We start from the raw sequence: 27,798 nt of genomic DNA on the forward strand, positions 1-27,798 counted from the left end.
AAAAACATGTTCCAAAAATAAAAACTTTTTTAAAAACTTTTTATTTTTATTTATGATCCCCTTTTCTCCCAATTTGGAATGCCCAATTCCCATTACTTCGTATGTCCTCATTGTGGTGCAGTTACTCCCCTCAATCCGGGTTGTGGAGGACAAGTCTCAGTTGCCTCTGCTTCTGAGACAGTCAATCCGCGCATCTGGTCACGTGGCTCGTTGTGCATGACACCGTGGAGACTCGCAGCATCGTGCTACTTTCTGTGATCCACGCACAACTTACCACATGCCCCATTGAGAGCGAGAACCCCTAATCTCGACCACGAGGTGGTTAGTCACTCAGCACACCTTGGATCCAAACTTGCGACTTCAGGGGTGGTAGTCAGCGTCAATATTCAATGAGCTACCCAGGCCCCAACTTTTTTATTATTATTATAATTTTTCTGATTTGACATTGTATATGTCAGGGTGTAAATAATGTTGCTCTGAAAAAGTTCTGTTTTGTTCCCAATCATGTCACCTGTAAAATTTTGTATTGATATGACAAATCAATCACACAATGTGCTGTGTGCACTTTGAGCTTCATGTGGATTATCTAATGATCTATGCATCTGATTACGTGTGTGGGCATGTTTTAATAGGAATCCCCTCCTCTAAGTATGTGATATATTATGTTCTGATAATTTTTTGTGAAGTTATAAGCGAAAACACGGCTTATAAGCAACATCTGTTTACATGTAACATGCATGTCAACGATATGTACTTAGTTATTACTCACTATATTTGTGCCTGTGAGTAAAACAAATAGGCTTGTTGTATTCTACATTTTGAGAACTTTCCAAGAATATATGACACAAGGCTATTTGATCAGTTTGATGTTTTTACTATTTACAGTAATATTTACAGTGCAAAATTATTAATAAATTACCAAAACGGAATACTTTTTGATTTGTCTGAAAATTTCAAAGCACTTGTTCATTTTTGTCATAATGGCTACATGCGATGTAAAGTACAGCTTCTAAGCTTTAAAATTATACCTTTTTTGTGTTGGTCAAGAATATAGTTATTATTTTTATATTTATTTATTTTTATTGGCAGGCCAATTAGCTGGGCCAATTCGAGCTTAAAGGGTTAATAATATGTTGAATGCAAAATAGGAGTGTTTCTGTTTTGTGACATCAAAACCTTAAAGATTTCTGAACGTGGTTGAATTATTATAAAAAAACAATTTGCAGCTTATTTTCACTTGATGATCTGGGTGGACTGGGGAGGGAATTTGAGTTCAGAAAGTACTAAACAATGTAATTTCAAAAGTGGAAAACTTATTTTCCATATTATCCCATTGTTAGTTAGACTCCCTCATGTTTTTTAAGGTGCACTCAGTCATTTCTATATTTTTATGTTGCGCTGGTCATCCTTGACTTTCGCAATCAACCAAGAATAATTTATTCCTTGATCAAAAAGTGGCAAGTAACAAGAGGGTTGCCGAAATACAGTGAGGTGTATTCACAGGTGATATAATATCAACAAGTCATATGTACAATAAAACAACTTTTAATAAGCTATTGATATGACTGGAGAAAAATTACTGAGTTCACCTTTTAAGATTCATTTTTTAAAATATCACAGTTCTTGTGACAGCTATTTGCCATTTGAAAACAGATACAACCCGTAACTATGCTGAAGCACTCATTCTTTTCAGTGATATACAAGCCGCTCCCTGATCATCCATAGTTCTTCATTTGGCTTTGAAAGAATGTCAGAACACACAAACATACTCCTACACAAACATGAAAGTGAACCCCTTTCTTCCTCTACACAACAACAGGAGTGCATCAATGCTGTCCCATCTGCGTATATGGGTTCGGCTTGGTTTTAAGTTAATCAACTTATAGCGTATTGGCTCTTTAGTGCATCATGTGTCTGCTATCAAAGGAATATCTAAGAACATGTCATGGCAAAAAATGTTACTCAAAATGGTTAAAAAGCAGTGCTTATGTGGGCCTCTTTTGGCTATTTTCAATCTAGCCGCTGGTTGTGACTCATTCCTAATCTTGGGTTTTTTATATTTTAGATCGTCTAAGGTTAGAATTAGTTTTGTCGCATGTAGCCACATCTTTGACTTAATGGCAAAAGGTCTGGTCCCTATTGCAGATTATTTTGGCCAAGACATCTTTGGACATCTTTAAATTGGCCCTGGACTAGGGCTATACCAATACAGGAGATTTTACAATGAAAGCTGTTTTGGTTGTACTCTGTACTAGTATGTACGGAACAATGTTATTCTAATATTTCCAAAATATTTGGTCTGTTTTCCCAGAAGAGACTGTACATTTCAAATGAGTATATATCTCCTACAAATAAAAGATGACCTCAAAGATAACAAACATGGATTTAAAGCCAGACAACTCTAAATTCGATTACGTTGGATTATGTGTAATTCAAAGTTATCACCTGCTTTTCAGGACATAGCAAATTGACCAAGTAATACTCATACGTCATAGATGACATTGTACAGTATGATGTGCATGTGTGAACGTTTGTGCTTATATGTGCGGTCAAGATTGCATTGTGCAGACTGAGACTTTTAGTCCCAGTACTCACACATGCCTCATGTTTCAGCACGTCCTCTATACCCTCCTTTCTCTCTCTCTCTCTCTCTCTCTCTCTCTCTCTCTCTCTCTCTCTCTCCTCTTTTTAGCCAGATGAGCTGGTATTTTACTGAGTCAAATAAGACTGAGTGTAGGCAGCAGGAGTAAGGTGGAGTTTTGTTGGAGTTTTACAACATGTGCTCCTTTGTTGAGACAAACCCAAAGGAATACAAATGAATCCGTCACGGCTCGCTAGTCCCAGACACATTAAGGACCTTATGAGTGTTTAAGTGAGTCTTACAAAGAGCGTAGCCGGTTTTATGCCTAATCTCTGACATCAAGGAAATATCTTGTTTTCCTCTGATGTCTCATGATGCATGGGGTTGTAAGAGGAGACAAGGCAATATTTCACTCCATTTGAAGGCTTCTGTTCCCTCTCTACCTCAGTCATGACCTTCCTTGCCTCCTGGGATGAGTTAGACAGGTAGGTGGATGGAGCGTTGTGGCTTGGGTCATATCGACATTGTAATGTCTTTTTATGTGGGAAGTTTATTATTGAGGACTTTGTGTAGTCTTTATCAAATATATGAGCTTTTTTTATATGTAACATCAAAATACATTAACTTTTTGAGGCAACAGCAATTTCAAACATTGGGCAACTATGGCAGTATAAAACATGAGCAGAAATAAAAGTTGAACATTGTTGAATATTGCTTGGCACGTATGAACTCAAGTTTGAATTGTCCACAGAGTTGTATTTTTAGTTGTAAATGATGTAGTACAGTCAACAGGATTGCATATTTTTTTAACTCTACCACCTAACCCCAACCCTAAACCTAATCATTAGTTGAGTAAAAATTACATTTTAAAGTAAAAAAGCAGTCTCCGAATCATGCTCACCATTGTTTATGTAAACACAATAACTTCCTGGTTTCCATTGAACCAGAACCTGTGGCTTTAAGGTTGCTCATGCAATGTGCATGGTTGCTGTTTGGTGTGATGCAAAAATGTATGGTCAGGGATACAGAGTAATTCTGCACAACGGTCGATTTCAGTGTACATGTACATTCGGCGGCAACATGTTGATTTACAACATGTTGATCATCTTTGCCTGTCTGCTGCATTGTTAAAGTGTATGGGTTATTTCTTCATTTCAAACTGTGCATTCTTCATTCAAATATTGTTGTATAATAATCACTAAACTGTATGTTTGACAGTTGACCCAATTTCGTGTATAGCTGTTTCACCCTGCGTTCTCTTTCTTCTCCCATAATAGAATCATTTCAACCCAAATCATCTTGAGCATTTATTTATATATTTGGAAAGTAACTGCGTAATAAGTGGGTGTGGCAGTGGGGTGGCATGTTCGAGCATTCGTCCAGAGAGAGAGAAAACGGTAAGGGTGCATACACCTGAGCTCGATAATGACACCTGTTTCTAATTGCAGTAAGCAATGGAGAGAGTGATAATAGCGACCACGCCAGAGACAAAGAGAGAGAGAATATTGTGCTTGGAGAAACTGTGTACTGCTGAAAAGACCCTTTTAAGTTGTTTATTAAAGATCGTATATTTGGGTTGAAGAAACCTGTTCCCTGTGTCCTCCTTCCCCTCCCCACTTCAAGTCTTTACACTGGTGCCGAAACCTGGGAAGTTGAAGGAAGTACACCATCATGGAGTCCTCGCAGCTGGCCGAAGTCCTCAAGTCCCTGGCCGGTATGCACCACACCCACCAACAGGCCCTGCTTGAGCTATGCCAGGACCAAGACCGCCACATTCATGAGGTGCTCCGAGTTCAAGCAGAGGACCCCTCCCCCTATGTTTTCCCTGATCGCTTCCCCCACCCCCCCTCACTCTGCTCTCTCCCAACAGCCCATCCCAGTACCCCAGAGGCGTAAAATCCCATTTGCGGGCGTAAAATCCCATTTCTGGGGTTCCAATGAAGTCCCCCCCCCGGGGGGACTTCATTGCCTCATCGCTCTCCTCCTCAGGTGGATGTACCTGCTGACACAGGTGCGGTCGTAATGCCTAGACCAGCCTGCTGGAATTGCGGGGATCCGGGACACTTCCGGGATCAATGCCACGTGATGGAGCTGGGAACTGTAGTCTGGATCCCCGACACTCCACAGGCTTCCCCCTACCGAGCCGAAGCATACAGAATACCGGTAAGTGTCAAGGGGAATACTCATCAAGCCTTGGTGGATATGGGCTGTAACCAGACCACTATCCACCAATGTTTGGTTCAACACGAGGCTTTGGGCACAAACAAAAGTGTGAGGATGAAGTGTGTGCATGGGGATATTCACGACTACTCTGTAGTGACCCTATTTATTACATTTTGGGGGAAAAAGCATAGAGTGGAGGCGGTGGTAAGTTCCTGCCTCACCCATCCACTAATTCTGGGAACTAATTGGCCAGAGTTTAAAAATTAATTATAGGGAATATGTGTGGATGGGTGCTGCAAGAAAGCTGATAGATGTGAAATGTGCGATGCTTAAGCAGGGGAGGCAGAAACCGGGGCCTGTCTTCGTCAGCTCCATGTCAGGGTGACGTAAGGGAGGGGAAGGCTTTGGCTCCTCCCATCCTAGGAGGATTTCCCGAAAGGGATTTCCCTCTAGAGCAGTCGAGAGATGAAAACATGAGGCATGCCCTCGACCAAATGAAAGTTATTGATGGTCAATGACTCCAACCAAACATCGAACTTTCACATCACTATTTTGCGATGATAAAAGAGCAGTTGTATCGAGTGACGCAGGATGCTCAGACAAAAGAGGATGCAACCCAGCTATTAACACTGCACCTACTAATGGCCCATTTTCATTGGCCGGGCATGCGCAGGGATGTTTGCAGGTGGTGTGCAGCATGCTGTGAATGTCAGCTGGTGAATTCACTTGCCACCCCAAGACCGCCATTGTGGCTCCTTCCATTAACCGAGGTCCCCTTCGAAAGAAGCACTCTTCAAAATAATCTCCCGAGTGGGGATTCCGAAAGAAAACATTTATGGCATGGAAACTCTATGAATTATTGGGGATTAAATCGATTTGTACCAGTGTTTACATCCGCAAACAGATGGGTTGGTGGAGCGATTTAATAAAACCCTGAAAAATATGATTCGTAAGTCCGTGCACGAGGATGCTAAAAATTGGGTTAAATGGATCGAACCCCTGTTATTTGCAGTGCGAGAGGTTCCGCAAGCCTCTACAAGGTTTTCCCCATTCAAGCTGCTTTATGGGCGGCACCCGCGCAGCGTGCTCAACATCATACGGGAAACTTTGGAGGAGGGACCTTCAAACAGTAAAAGCGAAATTCAGTATGTTCTTGATCTTAGAGCAAAACTCCACACCCTGGGTCAACTAACACAGTAGAATTTGCTCCAAGCTCAGGGCCGACTGTATAACAGAGGCACTCGGCTAAGGGAATTTGCACAGGGAGATAAAGTGCTCATATTACTCCCCACATCAAGCTTTTTTGCCAAGTGGCAAGGACCCTTTGATGTCACATGACGAGTGAGTGATCGATCTCGATTATAAGGTGAAATGAACCACCTGAAATTATGGAGGGAGGCGGTCCCTGTAATGTTGGCTTTGGTAGTTCCGGAGAGGGCAGAGCTCGGACTGGAGGTGAACATAAAACCAATCTTATCGCCCTGGTTGCTTGTGGAGACCACCTCTCACCGTATCAAGTCACAGAGGTTGCCAAGTTGCAGAAATAATTTGCATATGTGTTTTCTCCTCTGCTGGGCCTTACAAATCTCATCCAGCACCACATCGAGACTGAGCAAGGGGTAGTGGTACGTAGCCGTCACTACCGACTGCCCAAGCACAAGAAAAAGGTAGTCCGGGAAGAATTGGATGCAATGCTCGTTATGGGAGAAATGGAGGAGTCCCACAGCGATTGGTCCAGCCTGGTTATTCTAGTCTGTAAGAGTGACTGGTCTATACGGTTCTGTGTGGATTATCGGAAATTCAATGCAGTGTCTAAATTTTATGCATACCCAATGCCTCGTGTTGATGAGTTGCTTGATCGGTTGGGCACCACTCGGTTTTATTCAACACTTGGTTTGACAAAGGGTTATTGGCAGAGTGGCCTTCTCCACACCGTTTGGCTTACACCAATTTGTGATACTTCCAATCGGTGTTTTTGGGGCCCCGATTATGTTTCAGTGCCTCATGGACCAAATCCTCAGACCACACACTGCTTATGCCGCTGTCTATCTGAAAGGCATCATTATTTACAGTAATTATTGGCAGTGGCACATGCAGCATCTGAGGGCGGTTCTGAGGTTGCTGCAACGGGCGGGACTCACAGCAAACCCCAAGTGTGCAATTGGGCGGATGGAGGTATCTGGGGTTCCACTTGGGCCAAGAGCAGGTGCATCCACAAATTGACAAAACTGCGGCGATTGTGACCTGCCTGAGACCCAAGTCCAAAAATGGGTGAGACCGTTCCTGGAGCTGGCTGGCTATTATAGAAGGTTTGTGTCTAATTATTCGGTCATCACCAGCCCGCTGACTGATCTCACTAAAAATGGAGCTCCAGACCTGATCCTGAGCAGTTTGAGTTATGTTCCTGTATACTAGGGTTGTTTTTAACTAAAATGTTCTTTCTCAAAACATTCCTGCACAAAACGGTAACAATAAGTGTCCCACAAACCTCTTTTCCCCTGTGCTGCCTTAAAAGGCCTCCTATCAGCTGGCCTCCCTGGTAATGATGCACAGTCCGACTCTGTTATTATAGAGTGTCCTTTACTCTAAACACTGCCGATATCCTCGCTGTACTCCCAGCATTTACACACTCCAAACACTCTAGTCTCTTTTCTGGGAAAACAGACCAAAAATATGCAAAAATGCATTACTCTTGTTGCACTACACAGATTTTTGTCCAATCAAAAAAAAAAAAGACCTACAGAGAAAGAAATATACACACACTAAGCACTTTATTAGGAACACTTTGTTCCTGATAAATTGCCTGACGTGTATATGTTGTGTTTTCTGAGTTACTGTAGCCTTTCTGTCAGCTCAAACCAGTCTGGTCATTCTCCATGACCTCTCTAATCATCCGCAGAACTGCCGCTCACTGAATGTTTTTGTTTTGGCACAAAACAAAACAGACTGTTGTGTGATATCTCAGGAGATCAGGAGTTACAAACCAACTCGTCTGGCACCAACAGTCATGGCACAGTTAAAATCACTGAGATAAAACTTTTCCCCATTCTGACATTTGATGTGAACATTAACTGAAGCTCCTGACCCATATCTGCGTGATTTTATGCATTGCACTGATACCACATGATTGGCTGATTAGATAATCGCATGAAAAGTAGGTGTACAGGTGTTCCTAATAAACTGCTCATTGAGTGTATATATATGTACAGACTCTGACTGTCCATGATTGTGTTTCAGAGAAGAGGGATAAATATTATTTCATAATGTTTAAACCGTATCCAATGTTAGAATGTTATGGGTGCGCACAGATTATGCAATCTTCTAGGCATTGTTTGACTCCGAAAGAATTAATATACACTTGATTGTTTTTGGCCACAGATGTGTCTTGGTTAAGGCTTTTTCAGAGCTCTAGACATGTTTTAGTTCTTTGTGCAGATTGCCCAAGTGGATTTAGTCATGCTTTTCCATTTTATCATGAGGCCTGTTACTTTGTAAACTTGATGTGGTATAACAGATGTTTTAAGCCTTATACAACAGTTAGTTCCAGTCCTCTAATGTGATTGGACAAGCAACGTTTCAAGATTGCCAATAATTAGTAACAGGCCTGGGACGCCTCATTGTTAGTATCACTCTGCTTGTCTGTTTTCGAGATGTTCCAGATTTACTATTAGTCTGTGTGTTGCTAGTGTGGCGACATGTTATGGCTCCTGATTTCTTTTGAAACAGTTTTTGTTGGCAGAGCTAATATTAACACAACAAGCCATATTCTGTCTAAAATGGCTACCACCCCTGGAGTTCGCTAGTTCGAATCCCAGGAAGTGCCAAGTGATTCCCGCCAGGTCTCCTAAGCAAACAAATTGGCCTGGTTGCAAGGGAGGGTAGAGTCACATGGGGTAACCTCCACATGGTTGCTATAATGTGGTTTGTTCTCAGTGAGGCGCATGGTGAGTTGAGTGTGGATGCTGCGGTGGATGGCGTGAAGCCCCCTCATATGCTATGTCTGGGCAATGCACTCAACAAGCCAGGTGATAAGATGCGTGGGTTAATGGTCTCAGACGTGGAGGCAGCTGGTATTCATCCTCCGCCACCCGGATTGAGGCTAGTCACTACACGACTACAAGGACTTAAAAGCTCATTGGGAATTGTGCATTCCAAATTTGGTGAAAAAGGAGGAAAAAATCCCAATAAATAATAATAAAATAAAATGTAAATCACTTGATATTTATATTGTTTACTATACTGTTGTACTGAATATCATAGTAATGTTCTGTACAACAGCACTCTTGCTCATGTGATATTGCTTCATTATCATTAAACACTTCTGTGAATGCAGGGGCACAGCAGACTGGTTTGGGGTCAGCAATGATGTTGATGCCACCCAGAAATGGCAGAGGAAGAGCTTGCGGCACTGTACCCAGCGCTACGGCAAGCTGAAGCCTCAGGTCATCCGTGAAATGGACCTTTCCAGCCAAGACAATCTCTCCATGACCAGTACTGAGACCCCTCCCCCCCTATACGTCCCACCCACACAGCATGGCATGCAGAGGGTAGGCTGTTTTCACAACTGGACACATACAGATTGTCAACACTGCTGTTTACATGCTAGTTCACTAATCCATGTCATTGTGGTTCAAAAGTCTAAAAATCTATTATTATTAGCATAGCAATTTGAGTGAAAAGTTGAATTGAAAATTAATATTAATTACAGAATTTCTTAGTATTTGGTATGTTCCCCTTTAGCGTTTTGACAGCATGCACCCGAGTATGTTATTCTACCATGAGAATGTTCCAAAGAGCATCTTGTGTGCTTCAAAGGAAGCAAGGAAATCTGGACAACATGATCAATTCACAAATATGCTTATTTTGTAAGTGACAGAAATAATGAAGAATACTGAAGAAAAACGTGCTAGTTTTATGTCATAACGTTTTGACATTTTAAAGGTTTCAAAGTCAACTTTCTGTTTATTTCCAAGTTTTAACTATATTTTGACTCTTAAAGGGATAATTTACCTAAAAAATCTACATCTCTCATCTTTTACTCACCTTAATACCATCCCAGATGTGTATGACTTTCTTTCTTCTGCTGAACATAAACAAAGGTATTTAGAAGAATATCTCAGCTCTGTAGGTCCATACAATGCAAGTGAATTGTGACCAGAACTTTGAAGCTCCAAATTGAAGGCAGCATAAAAGTAATTCATACAAATTCAGTGGTTACATCCATATCTTCAGATGTTACATGATGTTTTGGATAAAAACAGATCAATATTTAAGTCCTTTTTTACTATCAAACTCCACTTTCATGTTCGTCTTCTTTTGTCGCCACCTACTGGACAGGGAGGAGAATTTATAGTAAAAAATTACTTAAACACCTATCATACCAGTTCTGAAGATACAGATTTAACCATTGGAGTCTTATGGATAACATTTATGTTTCCTTTATGTGATTTTTGGAGCTTCAAAGTTCTGGTCACCAATCAGTTGCATTGTATGGACCTGAAGAGCTGAAATATTTGCTGAAATATTTGTCTAAAAATCTTTGTTTGTGTTCAGCGGGAAGTAAGTTATAAACATCTGGGATGGCATGAGGGTGAGTAAAAGGGTGAACTATCACTATAAATTTTCAACTCGTATTCACATTTTTGAACCCCATTGTACATTTTATCTAAAAATGTGAAACCGTTAATGATACAATTCAGAAATGCAAATGGATTGCTTACCTCAAAACTGCTCAACTTGATACCAGAGAAACAGCTTTGTTTATATAAACTACCACAAATATATGGCTTATTTACCATTCTGCTGTTGACACTATGAACAGCTCTCATTTATGATGCACACCGATCTCAGAGAGACACTTGAGTAATCATTAGTGACTCAGTGTTTATGTTTTTGTGGTTGGTCTCTGCAGATCGTGGACCCGCTGGCTCGGGGTCGAGCATTCCGTAACGTAGAGGAGGTGGATGGTCTCAGCATATCTCAGACTCCCATCACCCCCTGCGCTGCCTCTCTCTGCTCCTTCACCAGCTCTCGCTCAGGCTTTAACAGACCTGCACGCAGACGGAAGCGTGAGTCTGTTGCTAAGATGGGCTTCAGAGCAGCCGCTGCTCTGGTGAAGGTAAGACTCTGAGTGATAGAAAGCATGATTTTCACGTGCAACAGGATTAAACCCAAATACAGAGACCTTACTCATTTCCAACTGTTCTCTACAACACGTGTTTTCAATTGAATTCCAAACACAGTTAAAGAAAAAGTTAGCTTAAGGTTGTTTGTTTAACTATGGGCACTATGGCCCAGGGGTTCATTTTTACTAAACTGTCAGATTTCTACTTTTTTTTTAATTATTATTATTAGTAAATGAATGTCATATTCAAACTTGGAGACATATTTAAGAGGAGATATTTTGGAGATTTTTTACCAGGCCTTCATCGTTCATTTTGGATACTTTTCAAATGTCTTTTATGTGTAGATTTTGTTTTATGCTTGTAATATCTTTCAATAAAAAAACTACAATAATCCATCATTTAAATTTAGCATTTTTAAAACTATGGTAATCTAAATAAATTGTAAAAAGAAATATATATATTTTCAATATTTATGAACATTATGAATATACATTTTAAGCAAAATATCATTTCCATTACAACTAACAATTTAACAGTAAAATAAACAGTCCATTCTCTAGATTTCATGGGAATTCATGCCCTAATTTTATTCTCTGGTATATTATCAAACTGACAGACATAAACAAGACAATGCCAGACAGGAACAAACAACAGGATAAAGCGACACTAATTTCTGGCTATTGCCTTTTGTTTTGAGTCAATATGTATTCGTTTAAATTCAGAAATCTCCTTTGGGCCTTAGTGCCCGTTATGTCAAAGTGACGTGAAAGCCGTAGTAACAAGGCAGTGGGCATCCAATAAACCTCGCCATGGTGTTTATCGTAGATTACTTTGGAGGCTGACATTGGCGTCCTTGTGAAAAATGTTAATAAATGTAATAAATAAATAAACATTTTCTTCTGTCCTGTAATCTGTTATGTAAAAGTTTATCTCTGGCTTGACTTGTTGGCCCTGGATTTGGCCTAGTTCCATTTAGTGCCTCAACCGAGATGACGAGGCTATAGGCCGGCAACGTCAGTAACAGATGGCTATGATAATTCCACTGGAATGTTCAGCTGTTAGTCAGATAGAATACTCTGCAACAGGTTGAGATAATCCCCTGCTCTGCTATGGAAATGGTACAGCTGCACTGGAAAGGGCATTTGATCTTTCTCACCCATTGTTTGTGATGTAACACCCACAAGTGTGTTGAACTCTAATATTGCAGATGTTTTTGTATATTTAGTATTCAATCTATGATGGTAACGTTGATGGTAGCAGTAAGGATGTTGTTGTTTGTAAGGTTGATCATGATTATAATGATGTTGTGGTGGTTTTAGGGGCGCTCTTTGCGGGAAGGTACCATTCAACGAGTACACCGGCGTAGTTTTGCAGCAGCTAGTTTCCTGGAAGAGGACACTGTGGATTTCCCAGATGAACTGGATACTTCCTTTTTTGCCAAGGTGAAATTGACTGCAGAAACCTGTAATTTACATCCCAATAATCTCAGACCATCTTAATGCTGCCATCTAGGGGTTGATATGTGAAGACCATACAGCTGTTTGTTAAAAATCATTTGAATGATCTAATGAGCTATAGTGTATTAATGGGATAGTTCACCCAAACATTTGAATTCTCTAATCATTTACTCACCCTCATGCCATCCAAGATGTGTATGACTTTCTTCTGCAGAACACAATTGAAAATTTGTAAACTAATATCTCAGCTTTGTGGGCCCATACAATGCAAGTGAATGTGATCAGAACATTGAAGCTCGAATAAGCACAAAGGTAGCATAAAAGTAATCCACAAGACTCCAGTGGCTTAATCAATGGGTGTTTCTCAATTCTAAGAATGCAAAGAACGGACCTGCGTTCTCTTGCCAAGCCAGCTTTGAAATATGAATTTGGGAAGGACACAAAAGGACGCACATTGAGAAACACCCCATGTCTTCTGAAGTGATATAATCGGTTTTGAGTGAGAACAGACAAAAATGTATCTAATTTTTTACTGCTGAATTTGCCATTGCAGTCTCTAGGCACGATTCAAGCTTGATTACACTTCCTAGTGCTTGATGCATGCACAGAGTGCTAGGTGGCGGTAGGAATTGTAATTGAGTTTAAAATCATGAGCGCCAAGAAGACTGCAGATGACAAGAATTATTGTAAAATAAAATTATATTTTGGTCTATTCTCACCCAGAACCAGTTGGGTAGCTTCAGAAGACATGGATTTGTATGTGTTATTTTTAGGCTGCCTTTACGTGCTTTTTGGAGCTTCAAAGTTTTGGTTAAAATTCACTCGCATTCTATGGATCTACAGCGCTGAAATTTGTGTTTTGCATGGATAAAAACATCATACACATCTGGGGTGGCATGAGTGTGAATAAACATTTATTTGTATTTTTTTGGGGTGTTTTTCTTTAAGTTGTGATAGGCTGATATATGGGACAGGCCGATTAACCGATATCTGCTGATATTTGGTCATCAAATTTTTCAATGGATAATCCAGCATACATTTGTCTTTAATAATTGCTTAGTCATCTGTTATTTTGTTGTATACTTCAGTGTGACTGATGTTGGCATTTTGCTCTTGTAGGATGGGTTTACACATGAAGAGTTGTCCACATATGCAGATGAGGTGTTTGAATCACTTTCTGAAGCTGCCATTAAAGAACCCGATGCCAGTAAGGCAGCAGATGAGAGGGACCTGTCGGGCAGTGCCCTAGACAAGACAGAACTGGAAAGGAGCCATCTTATGCTGTGTGTCACACGTGCACTTGCACACAAACAAACATGTTTCATAAAGATGAACACAGAACCCCTTCAAGTCTCTATCCCAAAAAAGTTATTTGTTCTATCTGTCTCTCTCAGGCCTCTTGAGCGGGGCTGGCGTAAGGGAAAGGATGGTGCTCTACTTCAGCCTAAAGTGCGCTTACGGCAGGAAGTGGTGAGTTTGAGCGGGCAACGCCGTGGACAGCGCATTGCCGTGCCTGTTAAGAAACTCTTTGCCAAGGAGAAGCGTCCTTATGGCCTTGGCATGGTTGGCAGACTGACCAATCGCACTTACCGCAAACGTATCGACAGCTACGTCAAGAGACAGATAGAAGATATGAATGATCACAGGTATAAAGCAGGCCAGTATTATCGGTGCTCTTGTTAATATCATGTTAAAACGCATGTTAATACCAGGTATAAATGGGTCCATACAGAAAAAATTCCATCAGAATTTTTCAGAAACTGTATTGTAGATGTCACTACAGAGTGATAAATTGGTGTTCTATCATCCCCAGGCCTTTCTTCACTTACTGGATCACATTTGTCCATTTGCTGATAACCATCCTGGCAGTTTCCATCTATGGCATTGCACCTGTGGGCTTCTCACAACATGAGACAGTAGATTCTGTAAGTAAAACTGAGTGTATTCAGTCGTTACACTGTTCTTTTGTGTTTAATGTGTGTGTGTGTGTGTGTGTGTGTGTGTGTGTGTGTGTGTGTGTGTGTGTGTGTGTGTGTGTGTGTGTGTGTGTGTGTGTGTGTGTGTGTGTGTGTTTGTGTGTGTGTATTTGTGTATAACAGATTATGCCCTCTGTGGCAGGTCTTACGAAATAAAGGAGTTTATGAAAACGTCAAATTTGTGCAGCAAGAAAACTTCTGGGTTGGACCAAGCTCGGTAAATATATTTCCAACATTTATTCCTTGTAATGTCAGTGCATATGGCTAAACATGGCTAAATGTGTGACAAATAACCTTCACTTTTTTTTACCCATTATCATGATTCTGGTTTCAGTTTATTTGAATGAATGAAGCAACATGTATATTTTAGGTGTCAAGTATGTTGCTATTTTTAATCACCTTTTTTGTAGTTCACATAAATAGTTTTTAAAGTACAAATATTCCCTTTAAGATCATGAAAATTGCCCATTTTATGCTGGTAAGAGCCCTCCCAGAATTGCTCATTGGCTAAATGTCTGCTACAACATAATATCATTTTTTCCCAATTTATTTGTTGTTCCCAATAGAAAATAATAATAATTGTCAGAACACACTGCTATGGTACTTATTAATGGAGAAAGATGCTTTTTGCCTGCATAATAGTTTAGTTATGGCATCTACCAGCAGGGGGCTAACTGGCCCATGCTAACCAGCCAAAACCTGACCATCTGACCAGCATCTCAACTGTGTTCTTGCCTAATGTGCAGTTCTTATGCCTGTCCCGCAGGAGGCGCTGATTCACCTTGGGGCTAAGTTCTCCCCCTGTATGCGTCAGGATCAGGAGGTGCATGAGCTCATTCAGGAGAAGAGGGAGAGTGAGCGTCACTCAGCATGCTGCGTCCGTAACGACCAATCAGGCTGCTTGCAGACCTTGCAGGAGGAGTGCTCGGTTGGTCCCTGCATTTTACCTCACTGTCTCCATGACATATCTATAGTAATATGTGTGCTTAAATTACTTTCATACAAATGACTTGTGTCTGTAATTTGCATGTTCTCAGAGTACACTGGCATTATGGGTAAAGTGGCCTCAGCACGTTAGTGCTCCCTATCTAGATGGAAAAGTGCGCCAGTATGGTTCTGTATGCCACCAAGACCCCAGGTACAACTCTAATCCACTTTACTGGTTTACCCATCTGCATGGCTTGTGGAATGAATTATCTTATTTCACACATTTATGATTTTAGGATTTGTCTGGAGCCTGCATCTGTTACACCTCACGAGTGGCCTGATGACATCACCAAGTGGCCAGTGAGTTTGATGCAGTGATAGTTTCTGATCATATGATACCACCACAACATTTATTGCAACTTTTCCACTAATAGGGTACAAATTGCTGTCCCGTTATGTTTTCTTAGGCATTAGTTGAACAAATCTCACACTTAAAAGGGGGATTCTGTCCCACCTCAGTTTTGATATTCTCCAATATTCAAGAAATATACTTTTATAGCAATGTCATAATTCAACCCTGTTGCCCAAGGTATTGTAGGAAAATAATGATCAAACAAATATCTATCCATCCGTCCATCCATCCATCCATCCATCCATATTGGCAGCCAAATGTTTGGAATAATGTACAGATTTTGCTCTTATGGAAAGAAATTGGTACTTTTATTCACCAAAGTGGACTTCAACTGATCACAATGTATAGTCAGGACATTAATAACTTCAACTACTTCAAAGATTTCTCATCAAAAATCCTCCATGTGCAGCAATGACAGCTTTGCAGACCTTTGGCATTCTAGCTGTCAGTTTGTCCAGATACTCTGGTGACATTTCACCCCACACTTCCTGCAGCACTTGCCATAGATGTGACTGTCTTGTCGGGCACTTCTCACACACCTTACAGTCTAACTGATCCCACAAAACCTCAATGGGGTTAAGATCCATAACACTCTTTTCCAATTATCTGTTGTCTAATGTCTGTGTTTCTTTGCCCACTCTAACCTTTTCTTTTTGTTTTTCTGTTTCAAAAGTGGCTTTTTTATTTGCAATTCTTCCCATAAGGCACCCCTGAGTCTTCTCTTTACTGTTGTACATGAAACTGGTGTTGAGCGGGTAGAATTCAATGAAGCTGTCAGCTGAGGACATGTGAGGCATCTATTTCTCAAACTAGAGACTCTGATGTACTTATCCTCTTGTTCAGTTGTACATCTGGTCTTCCACATCTCTTTCTGTCCTTTGTCTTTGAAGACTGTAGTTTACACCTTTGTATAAAATCTTCCAATCATTGTATAGCCTTCGTTCCTCAAAACAATGATTGGCTGACAAGTTTCTGGAGAAAGTAGTTTCTTTTTTGACATTTTTGACTTATTATTGACCTTAAAACATGGCAGTCTATTGAATACTGTGGCAACTCAAAAACAAACACAAAGACAATGTTGATCTTCATATAACAAACCAAATAGCTTTAAACTGTGTTTGATATAATGGCAAGTGATTTTCTAGTACCAAATTAGCAATTTAACATGATTACTCAAGGATAAGGTGTTGGAGTGATGGCTGCTGGAAATGGGGCCTGTCGAGATTTGATCAAAAATGACTTTTTTCAAATAGTGATGTGCTGCCACTTTGGTGAATTAAAATACCAATTTCCTTCCAAACTTTTGGCTGCCTGCCTGCCTGTCTGTCTGCCTGTCTATGTGTCTGTCTGTCTCTTTATCTGTCTTTCTGTCTGTCTGTGTGTCTGTCTATCTGTCTACCTACAGTGTCTGTCTGTCTGTCTATCTGTCTGTCTGTCTATCTATCTGTCTCTTTCTATTTATCTGTCTTTCGGTCTATCTGTCTACCTACAGTGTATGTCTGTCTGTCTGTCTACCTACAGTGTTTGTCTGTCTGTCTGTCTGTCTGTCTGTCTGTCTGTATTTCTGTCTACCTACTGTGTATCTATCTAACTGTCATTTGTATATTCAAGAAATATACTTTTACAGCAATGTCATAATTCAACCCTGTTGCCAAAGGTATTGTAGGAAAATAATGATCAAACAAATATAATATTCTGTCTGTTTGTCTGGATGTAAATTAATTGAAAATAAAACAACATTACAACTCCTGAGGTTGATGATCAAAATTTTCGGGAAGGTTAAGCACTTTATTTCACTCACCATTTGTTGAAAATGGTGAAAAGAAACATTTACTTAGATTAACTTCAAGGGTTTCAGGCCCTTTTTTGTACCCTATTAATAGAAATTGCCATGATACAGTATTATTTTACCACAACATTAAATAATATTTAATTGGTGAGATCTGTTATAATCTGTTTTCCCCTCTCAGATATGCACCAGGTACAGCACAGTGAACCACACTAACTTGCCAAACATTGATTGTGTCATTACCGGCAGACCCTGCTGCATCGGAACCAAAGGAAGGTGAGGAGAACACACAGGCAAACATTACATCATGAGGTACTAATCAACCTGACAACCTGACACTTGTGACCCACTTGCTGAATGCCTGATAAACTATGACATCACCGCATGCTTGTGTTTTTACAGGTGTGAGATTACATCCAGAGAGTACTGTACCTTCATGAAGGGGTTCTTCCATGAGGAGGCCACACTCTGCTCTCAGGTCTGTGAGCATTTTTTCCTGTTGACCTATACTGTATATACACAATCTGTTGATTTCTTATGTAGAGCAGTTGTTCTTAACTAGTTTTGCTAGACACAACATTTTACATTCGACATCATGTGGTGACCTAATACCAAAACTGTTAGTTGTACGACATTGAATTTCAGTGCTTTTATGCTCACGGTAGCCAATAATTCATAGCAAAAAATACATTGTGGTCTGCACAAACCGTTTATCCACACTGCAAGTAAACCAGTATTAAATGTATTGTGGGTTGTGTTTTGTATATAACTTGCATATACTGTATCGTTTCAAGGATGAGGGTATGTCCATTAATTTGAATGGATTCAACCAAGTGACAAATTAATTTGTACCAAAATATCATAGATTTTGTGTAGACAAACTGCCTTTTAAATCAAGAACCAAAATATAGAGAGCATTTTCTTCTTCATTTTAAAAGTTGATAAGACTATTTAGGGGTTCAAGCACAATATATTTTGTTTTTGCTCGGATTGTATTTGTACTGACTTTCTACTTTTTAGGGGCTAAGCAGCGAAGCTGCTGGAACCCTATTGCAATTGTACTGATTGTACAAACTCCTCCTAGACCGTTAGTCCGATTGCCATACTATTTGGTATACCTCATCTGCAGACCCTTCTGACAAATAGTTATCAAAAGAATTCTGACACGTCAAATCGTTCCAAAGAAATTAACAATAAAATTCCTTCGGTTTAATGCGATTTTAGTAATTTATCAATACTTACTCATTGCAAACTCCAAATGTAACCAAACTCGGTGCACATAGTCAACAGGACGTTTAGAAGAAGTCAGCAATCTTGTGAGTGCAATTTTCAAAATTGACAAAATTTGTACATCTGGACAAGAGAAAACCCTGATGTAACATAATGAATTTCATTAATTTTGGGGCGCTCTAACACAAGACAATCCTATTTTTGCAACTGTGCTCAAAGCAGGTGAAATACCACACCAAGAGCTGTCCACAGCATCCACAGGATCTGTTCTGTCAAATTGGTTTGTTTTGGTCATCTCGCCATATGTGCTTGGCCCCCGACAATAGTCGCTTGTGGCTATATTTATTATTATTATTATTATTATGCCGCAAATGTCATCGTGCAGACCAAACCGTAAGTCCTAGAGACCTGAAACTTTCAGGGATGGTAGTACTCCTGCAGACATGGTGACGCAAACATTTTCCCCGATCGGCCACACGGTGGTGCTACAGTGATCAAAACAAACTAATTAGCAAAAATGCCCATACCTTTTGAATCGTATGAAAATTTGCATATCTAAAAAGATATAGCCACCATCAGCCAATCAGATGCTTTTAGACAAGGTTAGTAATGGCCGGGTGAAATGAAACTTCATGTGCTTATTCGACTCCTGTGTCACAGGCATCTGTATAAAATTTGAAAAAATCTGCCTCTAGGAGGCGCTATCACATTTTTCAAACACAGAAATGGCTGTATATCTTGTGGGCAGAGCCTAAAATACTTATAAGGCTATAATTTCTGAAAGCAATGAGTAATCTTGACAAAACTTGAGACAATTTTGTAAGAAATCAAAGTGAGGACACATAATAAATACATTTGCCTGGGATTGGCCACTTGGTGGCACTATAATAATAAAAAAATCTACAAATGATTCTTACTAAGGAACTGCTAGTCTGAATGACTTGAAATTTTGCATGCTGTGTGTTTGTCCAAGGTTTATGAGGACATCTGCATATCTTGAAAAAACACAGCTGCCTTTGACCAGTCATATTTTAACAGCTTTTAGACAAAGAACGTGGTGTTTTAAAACAAAACGTGGTGGGCCTATTTGTCTGTTGGTCCAAGAGGTCTGCGCAAAATGTGAAAAAATAAATAAGTAAAAATCGGCCACCCGGTGGCGCTATTGCGTTTTACTTGCAAGTAAATTGTTGAATACTGTATGGTTTATCACAAAGACACTTTGTTCATATCATATGCTACACCTCCTCTTTCTGAACAACTTTGCCTCAAGAACCATTGGTGTCAATAAAATCGTTCATTAAATATTTTAGTTTTTTTGAAAAACCTACTTTTGCAAACTATTCCTAGGTTTTTCACCCGACAGCAACAAAACAAAAATAATGCAATTTTATCACTGTTTCAGGTGATATCTGATAACAAAAACAAATGTTATTGATTTATTGATTAATAATTTAAGTGCTTTAAAGGCTTGAACCCTGTTAATTGCTGCTTGCAGCTATATTTATGATAGTATTTTATAAATATACTATTCTTCATTGCTACTTTGTGTTAGTTCAAAGTGCATTTACAGATGTTTTAATGTTAAAAATGTATTAATATACAGTATTTTTTCGAAATTTACATTAACAAATCATTTGAATGTGTACAACTGCATTGTAAAGTGTTTACAAAATGTTTATTAATGTTCCCTTTTCCCTGTAAATCTAAACTGAATGAAGTGCAATGTGAATTGAGAATACAGACATTTTGTTTTCAATTGGAATTTGGACACAATTATGGATAAAGCTCATTATCATAATAAGATCTTACTGCTCTCAGGTGCATTGCATGGATGATGTGTGTGGCCTCCTGCCTTTTCTAAACCCAGAAATCCCAGACCAGTTCTATCGGCTGTGGCTCTCTCTCTTCCTGCACGCTGGGTGAGTTGGAGGTGTGATCCATTTCGCAATAAACGAAATGCAGTGTCACATTACTGATCCTGACTGCACATTTTTTGAGAAATTTAAAGCCGTGCTTGATTGATTTCAGCCTTCTTGTTTCTCTCTCTCTCTCTCTCTCTCTCTCTCTCTCTCTCTCTCTCTCGCTCTCTCTCTCTCTCTCTCTCTCTCTCTCTCTCTGCAGGATCCTGCATAGCCTGGTGTCTGTGTGCTTTCAGATGACCATTCTGAGGGATTTGGAGAAGCTAGCAGGCTGGCTGAGAATCTCCATCATCTATATCCTCAGTGGGATTACAGGCAACCTCGCCAGTGCCATCTTCTTACCATACAGAGCAGAGGTACAGAACTACAGCCCCACACACAGATTCTCATCGAACCTTATAGTTCACCCAAAGATAATACAATTGTCATTCCAAACACAAAAGGAGAATTTTGAAGAATATGCACACAGGTCTTTTCTATGCAATGGCAGTTCATAGTGATTTGGAGCTGTCAAACTTAAAAAAAAATAATGAATAAAAAACACCCCAAAAAGCCCTATTCCAGCACTATAAAAGTAGTTGAAATCAGTCGAAATGCGACGAAATCAGAAAAAGATCTATTGCCAAGTATGTTCTAACAGACGCAAAGGAAAGCTTCTGTGACCGAAGCTGCCAGTACAAACAAAAAGTTACACAGAATAATAGAAAATAAATAATAAAAAATGTAATATGTATAGAAATACACAGTAAGACTGTGGCAGGGCGGAGGACGGGGCCGGGTCGTGATTCTACATACCTGGTCCCTTATCAGGCTAATCAAGCCTCAGAGAGGGATAAAGGCCGACTGCGGAGGATGGTGCAGGAGAGAGAGATAGTTTACGGACATGTCCGCAATGTGTGTGTTTTTGTCTTTTGTTTAAGTTTATCATTAAAATATTATTTATATTGACAAGCCTGTTCTCGCCTCCTCATTTCCATTGAACTGCTTTACACTTAAACAAAAGACAAAAACAGGTTAATGTAGTATGTGATCAACTATGTGCATGTATATATATATATATATATATATATATATATATATATATATATATATATATATATATATATATATATATATATATATATATATATATATGTTATACATTACTGTGCAAAAGCCTTAAGATGTTTCCCAAAAGCATTTGTCTTAAGATGGTTATTTATATCTGTAGCTTTAGTGTTACAATAGGAAATATAAATGTTAGAAACATTAGAATAGAAGAACAGGGAGACCTGCAACCTCTGAACATTCCAGTGGGGGTGTCATCTCCAAGAAGCTTGGAACATCCTATCTGACAACAACCAAGACAATTTGTCCAGATGTACCTAGGAGAATTGGGGCTGTTTTGAAGGCAAAGGCGGTCACACCAAATATTGATTTAGCTTTTTTTTTTATGTTTATTGGAATTTGTATGACATTAAGTGATAAATGAAAACTATTTATGTAATTATTTTTGAAGACATCCTCACTATGCAACATTTTTCACAAGTGCAGATATACAGATATGCTACTGCATATGCTGTACATTTACAGATAGGTTGTATACATTTAGATATTTTAAATACATACACAGAAAGGCTTTTTACATATACAGATATGTTAAATACATATACAGATATGCAATATACAGATATGTTATATACATTAACAGATATGCTATAGGCTATATACCTATAAAGATGAATATATAAACCGATATGGTATAATGTATAAACCGATATGCTATATACATATAGGCTATATACAGATATGCTATATACATATACAGATATGCTATTTACATATAAAGATATTTAAATGTTAAATACATAAGCCGAGATGTTATATACATATACATATAGGCCTACAGAAAGATGATATGCTTATACAGGGATGTTAAATACATAAACAGATATTTTATATACATATATGCTATTTACTGTACATATACAGATAGGCTAGATACATATACAAATATGTTAAATATATATACAGATATGCTAAATACATTTCCAGATATGCTATTTACATATACAGATTTGTCCTATACAGTACATCGTTTTTTAAATACATAAACGTATTGGCTTACACATACTGTATAGGCTATATACAGATATGATATATACATATACCCATATGATAAATACATATAGGCTATATACATATACAGATATGTTAAACTAAAGCATGCTGATAAATCCCCCTCTTTCCTTTTATTTTTTTCTAATGGCAGGTGGGTCCAGCAGGTTCTCAGTTTGGCATCCTGGCCTGTCTGTTCGTGGAACTTTTTCAGAGCTGGCAGATCCTTGAGCGGCCTTGGAGGGCCTTCATCAAGCTCTCGTGTATAGTACTTTTCCTCTTCGCCTTTGGCCTACTGCCCTGGATCGATAATTTTGCCCACATCTGTGGCTTCGTCTCAGGCTTCTTTCTTTCCTTCGCCTTCCTGCCCTACATCAGCTTTGGGCGCATGGATATGTACCGCAAGCGTTTGCAGATCCTGGTGGCACTCACTCTTTTCCTGGGCATCTTCTCCAGCTTCGTCGTGCTCTTCTACGTGTATCCCATCAAGTGTGAGTGGTGCGAGCTCCTCACCTGCATCCCACTTACGGACAAGTTCTGTGAGAAATACGACCTGAATGCTCACCTCCACTGAGCCCTTCCAGAAGAAGGGCTGCAAGGGCTTTCTGGTGGCATGGACAGATTTGATAATAGACTCTCTTTGACTTAAAACATTCAATCTTCACCAGTGTCTGAAACTTTTTTAAATAATGTACTTGATAAAGGTTTTATAATTTTAATTGGTCAGGCTCAAATAAGAGCGTTCCCCTGGAGGGAAGTATAATAGTTATGCCAACAGTGCCTTTCAAGTTAGTACCAGCTACTGCCATATCTGAGTCCCATTAGATTGGAGCACATTTGAGGCAACCCTGTAATGTGTGTAGTACTACTACAGTGGTGTTTAAATCTCGGTAGTGTTTTAGCTACCTACTCACATGTAACAGAAAATACATTGCAAAGAAATCAACATGTCTGCATTCATTTTTTCTACTACTGGTGTTAAAAAATGATGGCTCTGTTCCCAAAACCTAATGAGCTGAATAGGCAGCATTTTAAGGCATCATCTGTGCATTCCTTATGTGAAGGCTATTCCAAAACATAGACACTAGGAAGCATATGCTATCTTCTAAGATACCTTGTTTTAGAAGACAATACTATAATGCTTTACAATGAGCTCAATGAAAAGAGCTCAGTGAAGCCAGAAGGTGCTTAGAATTCTTCTCTATATGACTTTAAAGGGATCAATGGAACGGAGGAGGCGAGAACCGTCTTGACAATATAAATAATAGTTTTAATGATAAACTTAAAAGACAAACACACACATGACGGACATGTCCGTTAACGATCTCTCTCACCCGCACAATCCTCCGCAGTTGACCTTTATCCCTCTCGGAGGCTTGATTAGCCTGATAAGGGACCGGGTGTGTATGATCACGACCCGGCCTCGCCCTCCGCCTTGCCGCAATGACGTAGTAACAAAAACCATGGAAACGATTGACTCTGGTTAGGTTAAACAAGTACAGTTTAACCACAAGTAACAACTTCCTAGGTGTATATAGCACTTACAGTTGAAAAGAGCCACCCAACTTTTTTATTTATTTATTTGTATTCAGTGTTTTGAATGTGAAGTCTCCACAGCCACAGTGTCCATTGTATGTGCACTTAAGATACTCTCCAAATGTAGTAGGTAATCTGGGAATTTCTCGGTTTTGGACAAACTACTCAATTGACATGCTGCTTTTGGCATACTATATAGTACGGACACAGGCACATTCGAATGCAGAATATATCTTAAATAGATTTATATACCAATGATGTTCCCGAACTTGTGAGCTGCCTTGCTGTCTACTACCTACATGCTAACCGATAAAGAACCTCATAAGTGACTGATATAGAACTCTCTACATAGGCAGCTATATATTTGTGTGGCTCACAAACTTGATGTGCATGAGTTTTGGAAAGGAGCATATACTTTACAGAGATCCAATAATATACAGGGAACGCTTGTTCGAAAATATTCCCTATTGATAGCTGTTTCCATTCCGCAAGAATCCTGGCTCACACGTCTGTTCTTCAGACAGGTGCATGTGTTTGCATACTTATCTCAGCTCTCTTTGACAGACAGAGGAGAGGCACACATAATTGGTCCTGATCTCAGAGCTGCTCTTTGTGCCGTAAGTGTGTGGGGGAGGTTAACCGTGAGCGCGTCCCGCACTGCTGGCCATCAGCCTGAAGGATCTGCAGGAGTCTGGAGAGCACATCAGTGCATTAATGGAGCTCCATCTTCACAGTCCAGTGTCTCTCCTCCACCTCCTGTAAAAAACAAGAGATAAGGCTCCTCTATTGTGAGCTATGCTAATTACAAGTCTCCCATCCCCCGTTTCCCTAATGTAGCAAACACAACACAGCAAACCTTGTGTTAGTTTAGCCGAGATGGTAATTAAAAGCTAGCTAATTAATGTGTGTGCTGGGCTCTGGTCTGCTGTAGTCACTCAAGTGCTTTCTGCTGTTGTTCACGGATCTCTAAACTGTGCCACTGTGGCATCAAGTCTCAGATCTGTCACGGCATTTCATGTGTTTTTTAACCCTTACGCATTCTTTCTGACCTGCCTTACCTCAGCCTGCTCTATTCCCTAAGTCTGTTAAGGACAAAGGAGCAGTTGAGGGAACCATTGCAATCAGATCTTTTTGCAGCTCTGTACATCAAACCCCACACAGGCACTTGAGAGGAAATTAGGCATCTCTCCCCTCAGCCCCATCCTCTCCATCCACTGGTCTATAGTGATGGTAATTTTAGGGTAAGAGGGCCATATCGCAAATCATAGATCAGAATCAAATCAGCATGCAGGGAGATCCTCTAATCCATCTACTTCAATTGTGCATAACAGCTATTTGCTGATTAGTGGGCTGCTCTCCTCCAATGAGGAGGAACATTTGAGATACAGTGATGTGATGTCTCTCTCTCTCTCTCTCTTACTCTCTCTCTTATCTCCTTGATTTCTGTTTTATTACTTCCCCCCTTTTTTCAAAAGTGCTTACTTCGACTGATATTGCTCAAGGTGATAAACTTTTATCTAATTTAATGATTTTTTATTTCAAATTATCAGCATAAAATTGTGAATGAAAAGTTGAAAAATTAAAATGTATTGAATTTCAGAATTTCTCAGTATTTGGCCTTTTTGCATGCACACAATCTGCTAGTTAACACGTTAGACTAAGCTTTTATTTATAAGTATTTATTAACATTAGTTAACAGTGAACAATGCTTTACAGTATTTAGTAAAACAGGTTATTTGCAACATTTTAATTCATAACACTTAGTAATACTTATACATTTATAAAATTCAAATCGTATATGACAACATTAGTTAATGCATTATGATGTAATATTAACTAAAAATGACAATTGTATTTTTATAAATTAAAATTAACCAAGATTTTAAAATGCTGTAAAATATATTTATATTTTATTGTTGGTTCATTATACATAATGCATTAATGTTAACAAATAAAACCTTATTGTAATGTGGTACCAGCTGGCTATTGTTGAAAACTTGATAATCTATGTCATCCCAGCATGATTAGAGCATCCTGTGTGCTTCAATGGAAGCAAGGAAATCTGACCTTTCAAGTTAACATGGTCAATGTCACAAATGTGCTTTTGATGTGCATTTGATTAGTGACCTAAATGTAGAAATAATGCAGATTCTTAAACATTTCTTATTCATTTTATGTAATATAATTTAAAAAATCCTAAAACTTTATTTCCTGGTTTGAATTAGATTTTGAAGCCCATGTTTCAATGAGGTCTCAGACCCCACTATTCTAGACCTCAAGATGATACTGTTTGCTTGGCTCAAACATATGAGATTTAACAGTTGACCCCTCTGGTCAGTGAGGGGACATTTTTGCCTTCCAGCTGTTGACGGATTAACTAGACTTCTGCTCAACAGTTCAGTGAGTTGAGACATACTTACAGCGCTATAGACTGGACAGACTGTAGTATGCCAGGCTATGCATTTACAATGTCCCACTCAAGACCAGTGAACTGTAAGTTTGACCTTGTTGGAGCCACGGTGCAGCGTTTGAGCTGTGATGTTCATATGGCGATGTAGATTTGAGTCTAGATTGTGAAGTGTTTCAATTCCATTCCCCTATCTCTATCATGTCCAGCTTTTCACAATACAGTATACAGTTTTTATCTATTAAAAAAAAACTAAAAGAGAAAAAAATCAACCTCGTTTCACACCAGTGCTCACTTTATATCTATTCAGTTGTACAGTAAGTCATGTTCCAACACTTCTGTGATGGGTATGATAAACAGAAGTCCATTTGAGCAGGTAGAGGAGTCATACTGCAGGCAGAGGGATGGGGTGGGAGCTGAAAGCCGATTCTGAAACAAGAACCAGGCAGCTGCGCAGCAGGTGGTCAGTGGCAGGCTGTCTATCTTCATTGTCCCTAAGATGAGCACGTAGGCCTTAGCAGACCCCCAGAGCCACTGCTGCAGGTCAGGGGCTTACAGGTGAACGAACTGGAGGGGGAGGGGAGCAGTATGGCTACAATGCACCTGCTTCAGACTCTGCAGTCATGGCTCAGTGGAGAGAAAGGAGCCCCTGGTCGCAAAATTTGGCCTATCTGCCACCTGTGCCGTGCCCCCTGTCACTTCGAGGGGGTGAGTGGCATCAGGTAGATTTGTTTTCTGTCAAAACACACTTAATGTAGTGCCTTGACCTCAATATGAATGCTATTAGATACATTTCTAAAGTTATTCTCTAGTGATGGTAATTAAAAATGATTAAAACCTAAATACATTTTCATTTAGCTTAGACCAGTCTTAATTTCCATGCTGGTTTGAGGTGGTTTATGTTGGTTTTGAGTTGATCTAGCTGGTGAACCTGCATAGTCATCCTGTTCAACAGCAAAAAACGCTGGTCAACCAGTATGGCGTTTTTGGTGAAGCTGGTTTACACTTGAATAGACTTACAGGTCTATTTGAACCACTTGAACTTTTGAAACTGATTCAAATCAACTTAACTTTTTGGCCTGAAACGTCATTGCATCCTCCACAGAGGTGATTTGGATCTGACGATGTTAAAATGATTAATTTCATGCATTTATATACACAACACTTTAAAAAAGTACC

At 39.5% G+C, this 27,798-nt stretch overlaps 1 protein-coding gene across 3 annotated transcripts in view; it reads left to right on the plus strand.

Annotated features, from left to right (window-relative positions):
* LOC127627008 (inactive rhomboid protein 1-like) overlaps positions 1 to 25,757 on the plus strand; it is a 59,766-nt gene extending 34,009 nt beyond the window's left edge. Inside the window, exons 4-18 of one of the 3 annotated variants that reach the window (XM_052103197.1) lie at positions 9,078 to 9,291; positions 10,656 to 10,862; positions 12,189 to 12,311; positions 13,446 to 13,609; positions 13,721 to 13,972; positions 14,140 to 14,251; positions 14,445 to 14,519; positions 15,069 to 15,230; positions 15,340 to 15,440; positions 15,526 to 15,589; positions 17,612 to 17,706; positions 17,833 to 17,908; positions 20,479 to 20,579; positions 20,782 to 20,935; positions 22,831 to 25,757. In XM_052103197.1, coding sequence (XP_051959157.1) covers positions 9,078 to 9,291; positions 10,656 to 10,862; positions 12,189 to 12,311; positions 13,446 to 13,609; positions 13,721 to 13,972; positions 14,140 to 14,251; positions 14,445 to 14,519; positions 15,069 to 15,230; positions 15,340 to 15,440; positions 15,526 to 15,589; positions 17,612 to 17,706; positions 17,833 to 17,908; positions 20,479 to 20,579; positions 20,782 to 20,935; positions 22,831 to 23,250 — 2,320 coding nt within the window. In that variant the 3' untranslated portion in view covers positions 23,251 to 25,757. Of the gene's footprint in view, positions 1 to 2,752; positions 3,067 to 9,077; positions 9,292 to 10,655; positions 10,863 to 12,188; positions 12,312 to 13,445; positions 13,973 to 14,139; positions 14,252 to 14,444; positions 14,520 to 15,068; positions 15,231 to 15,339; positions 15,441 to 15,525; positions 15,590 to 17,611; positions 17,707 to 17,832; positions 17,909 to 20,478; positions 20,580 to 20,781; positions 20,936 to 22,830 lie in introns of those variants that run through there. The other 2 variants (XM_052103198.1, XM_052103196.1) reach the window with 2 other exon arrangements.
* Positions 25,758 to 27,798: the final 2,041 nt, after the last annotated feature.

The sequence above is a fragment of the Xyrauchen texanus genome, chromosome 33 (genome assembly GCF_025860055.1).
Source record: "Xyrauchen texanus isolate HMW12.3.18 chromosome 33, RBS_HiC_50CHRs, whole genome shotgun sequence".
NCBI lineage: Eukaryota > Metazoa > Chordata > Actinopteri > Cypriniformes > Catostomidae > Xyrauchen > Xyrauchen texanus.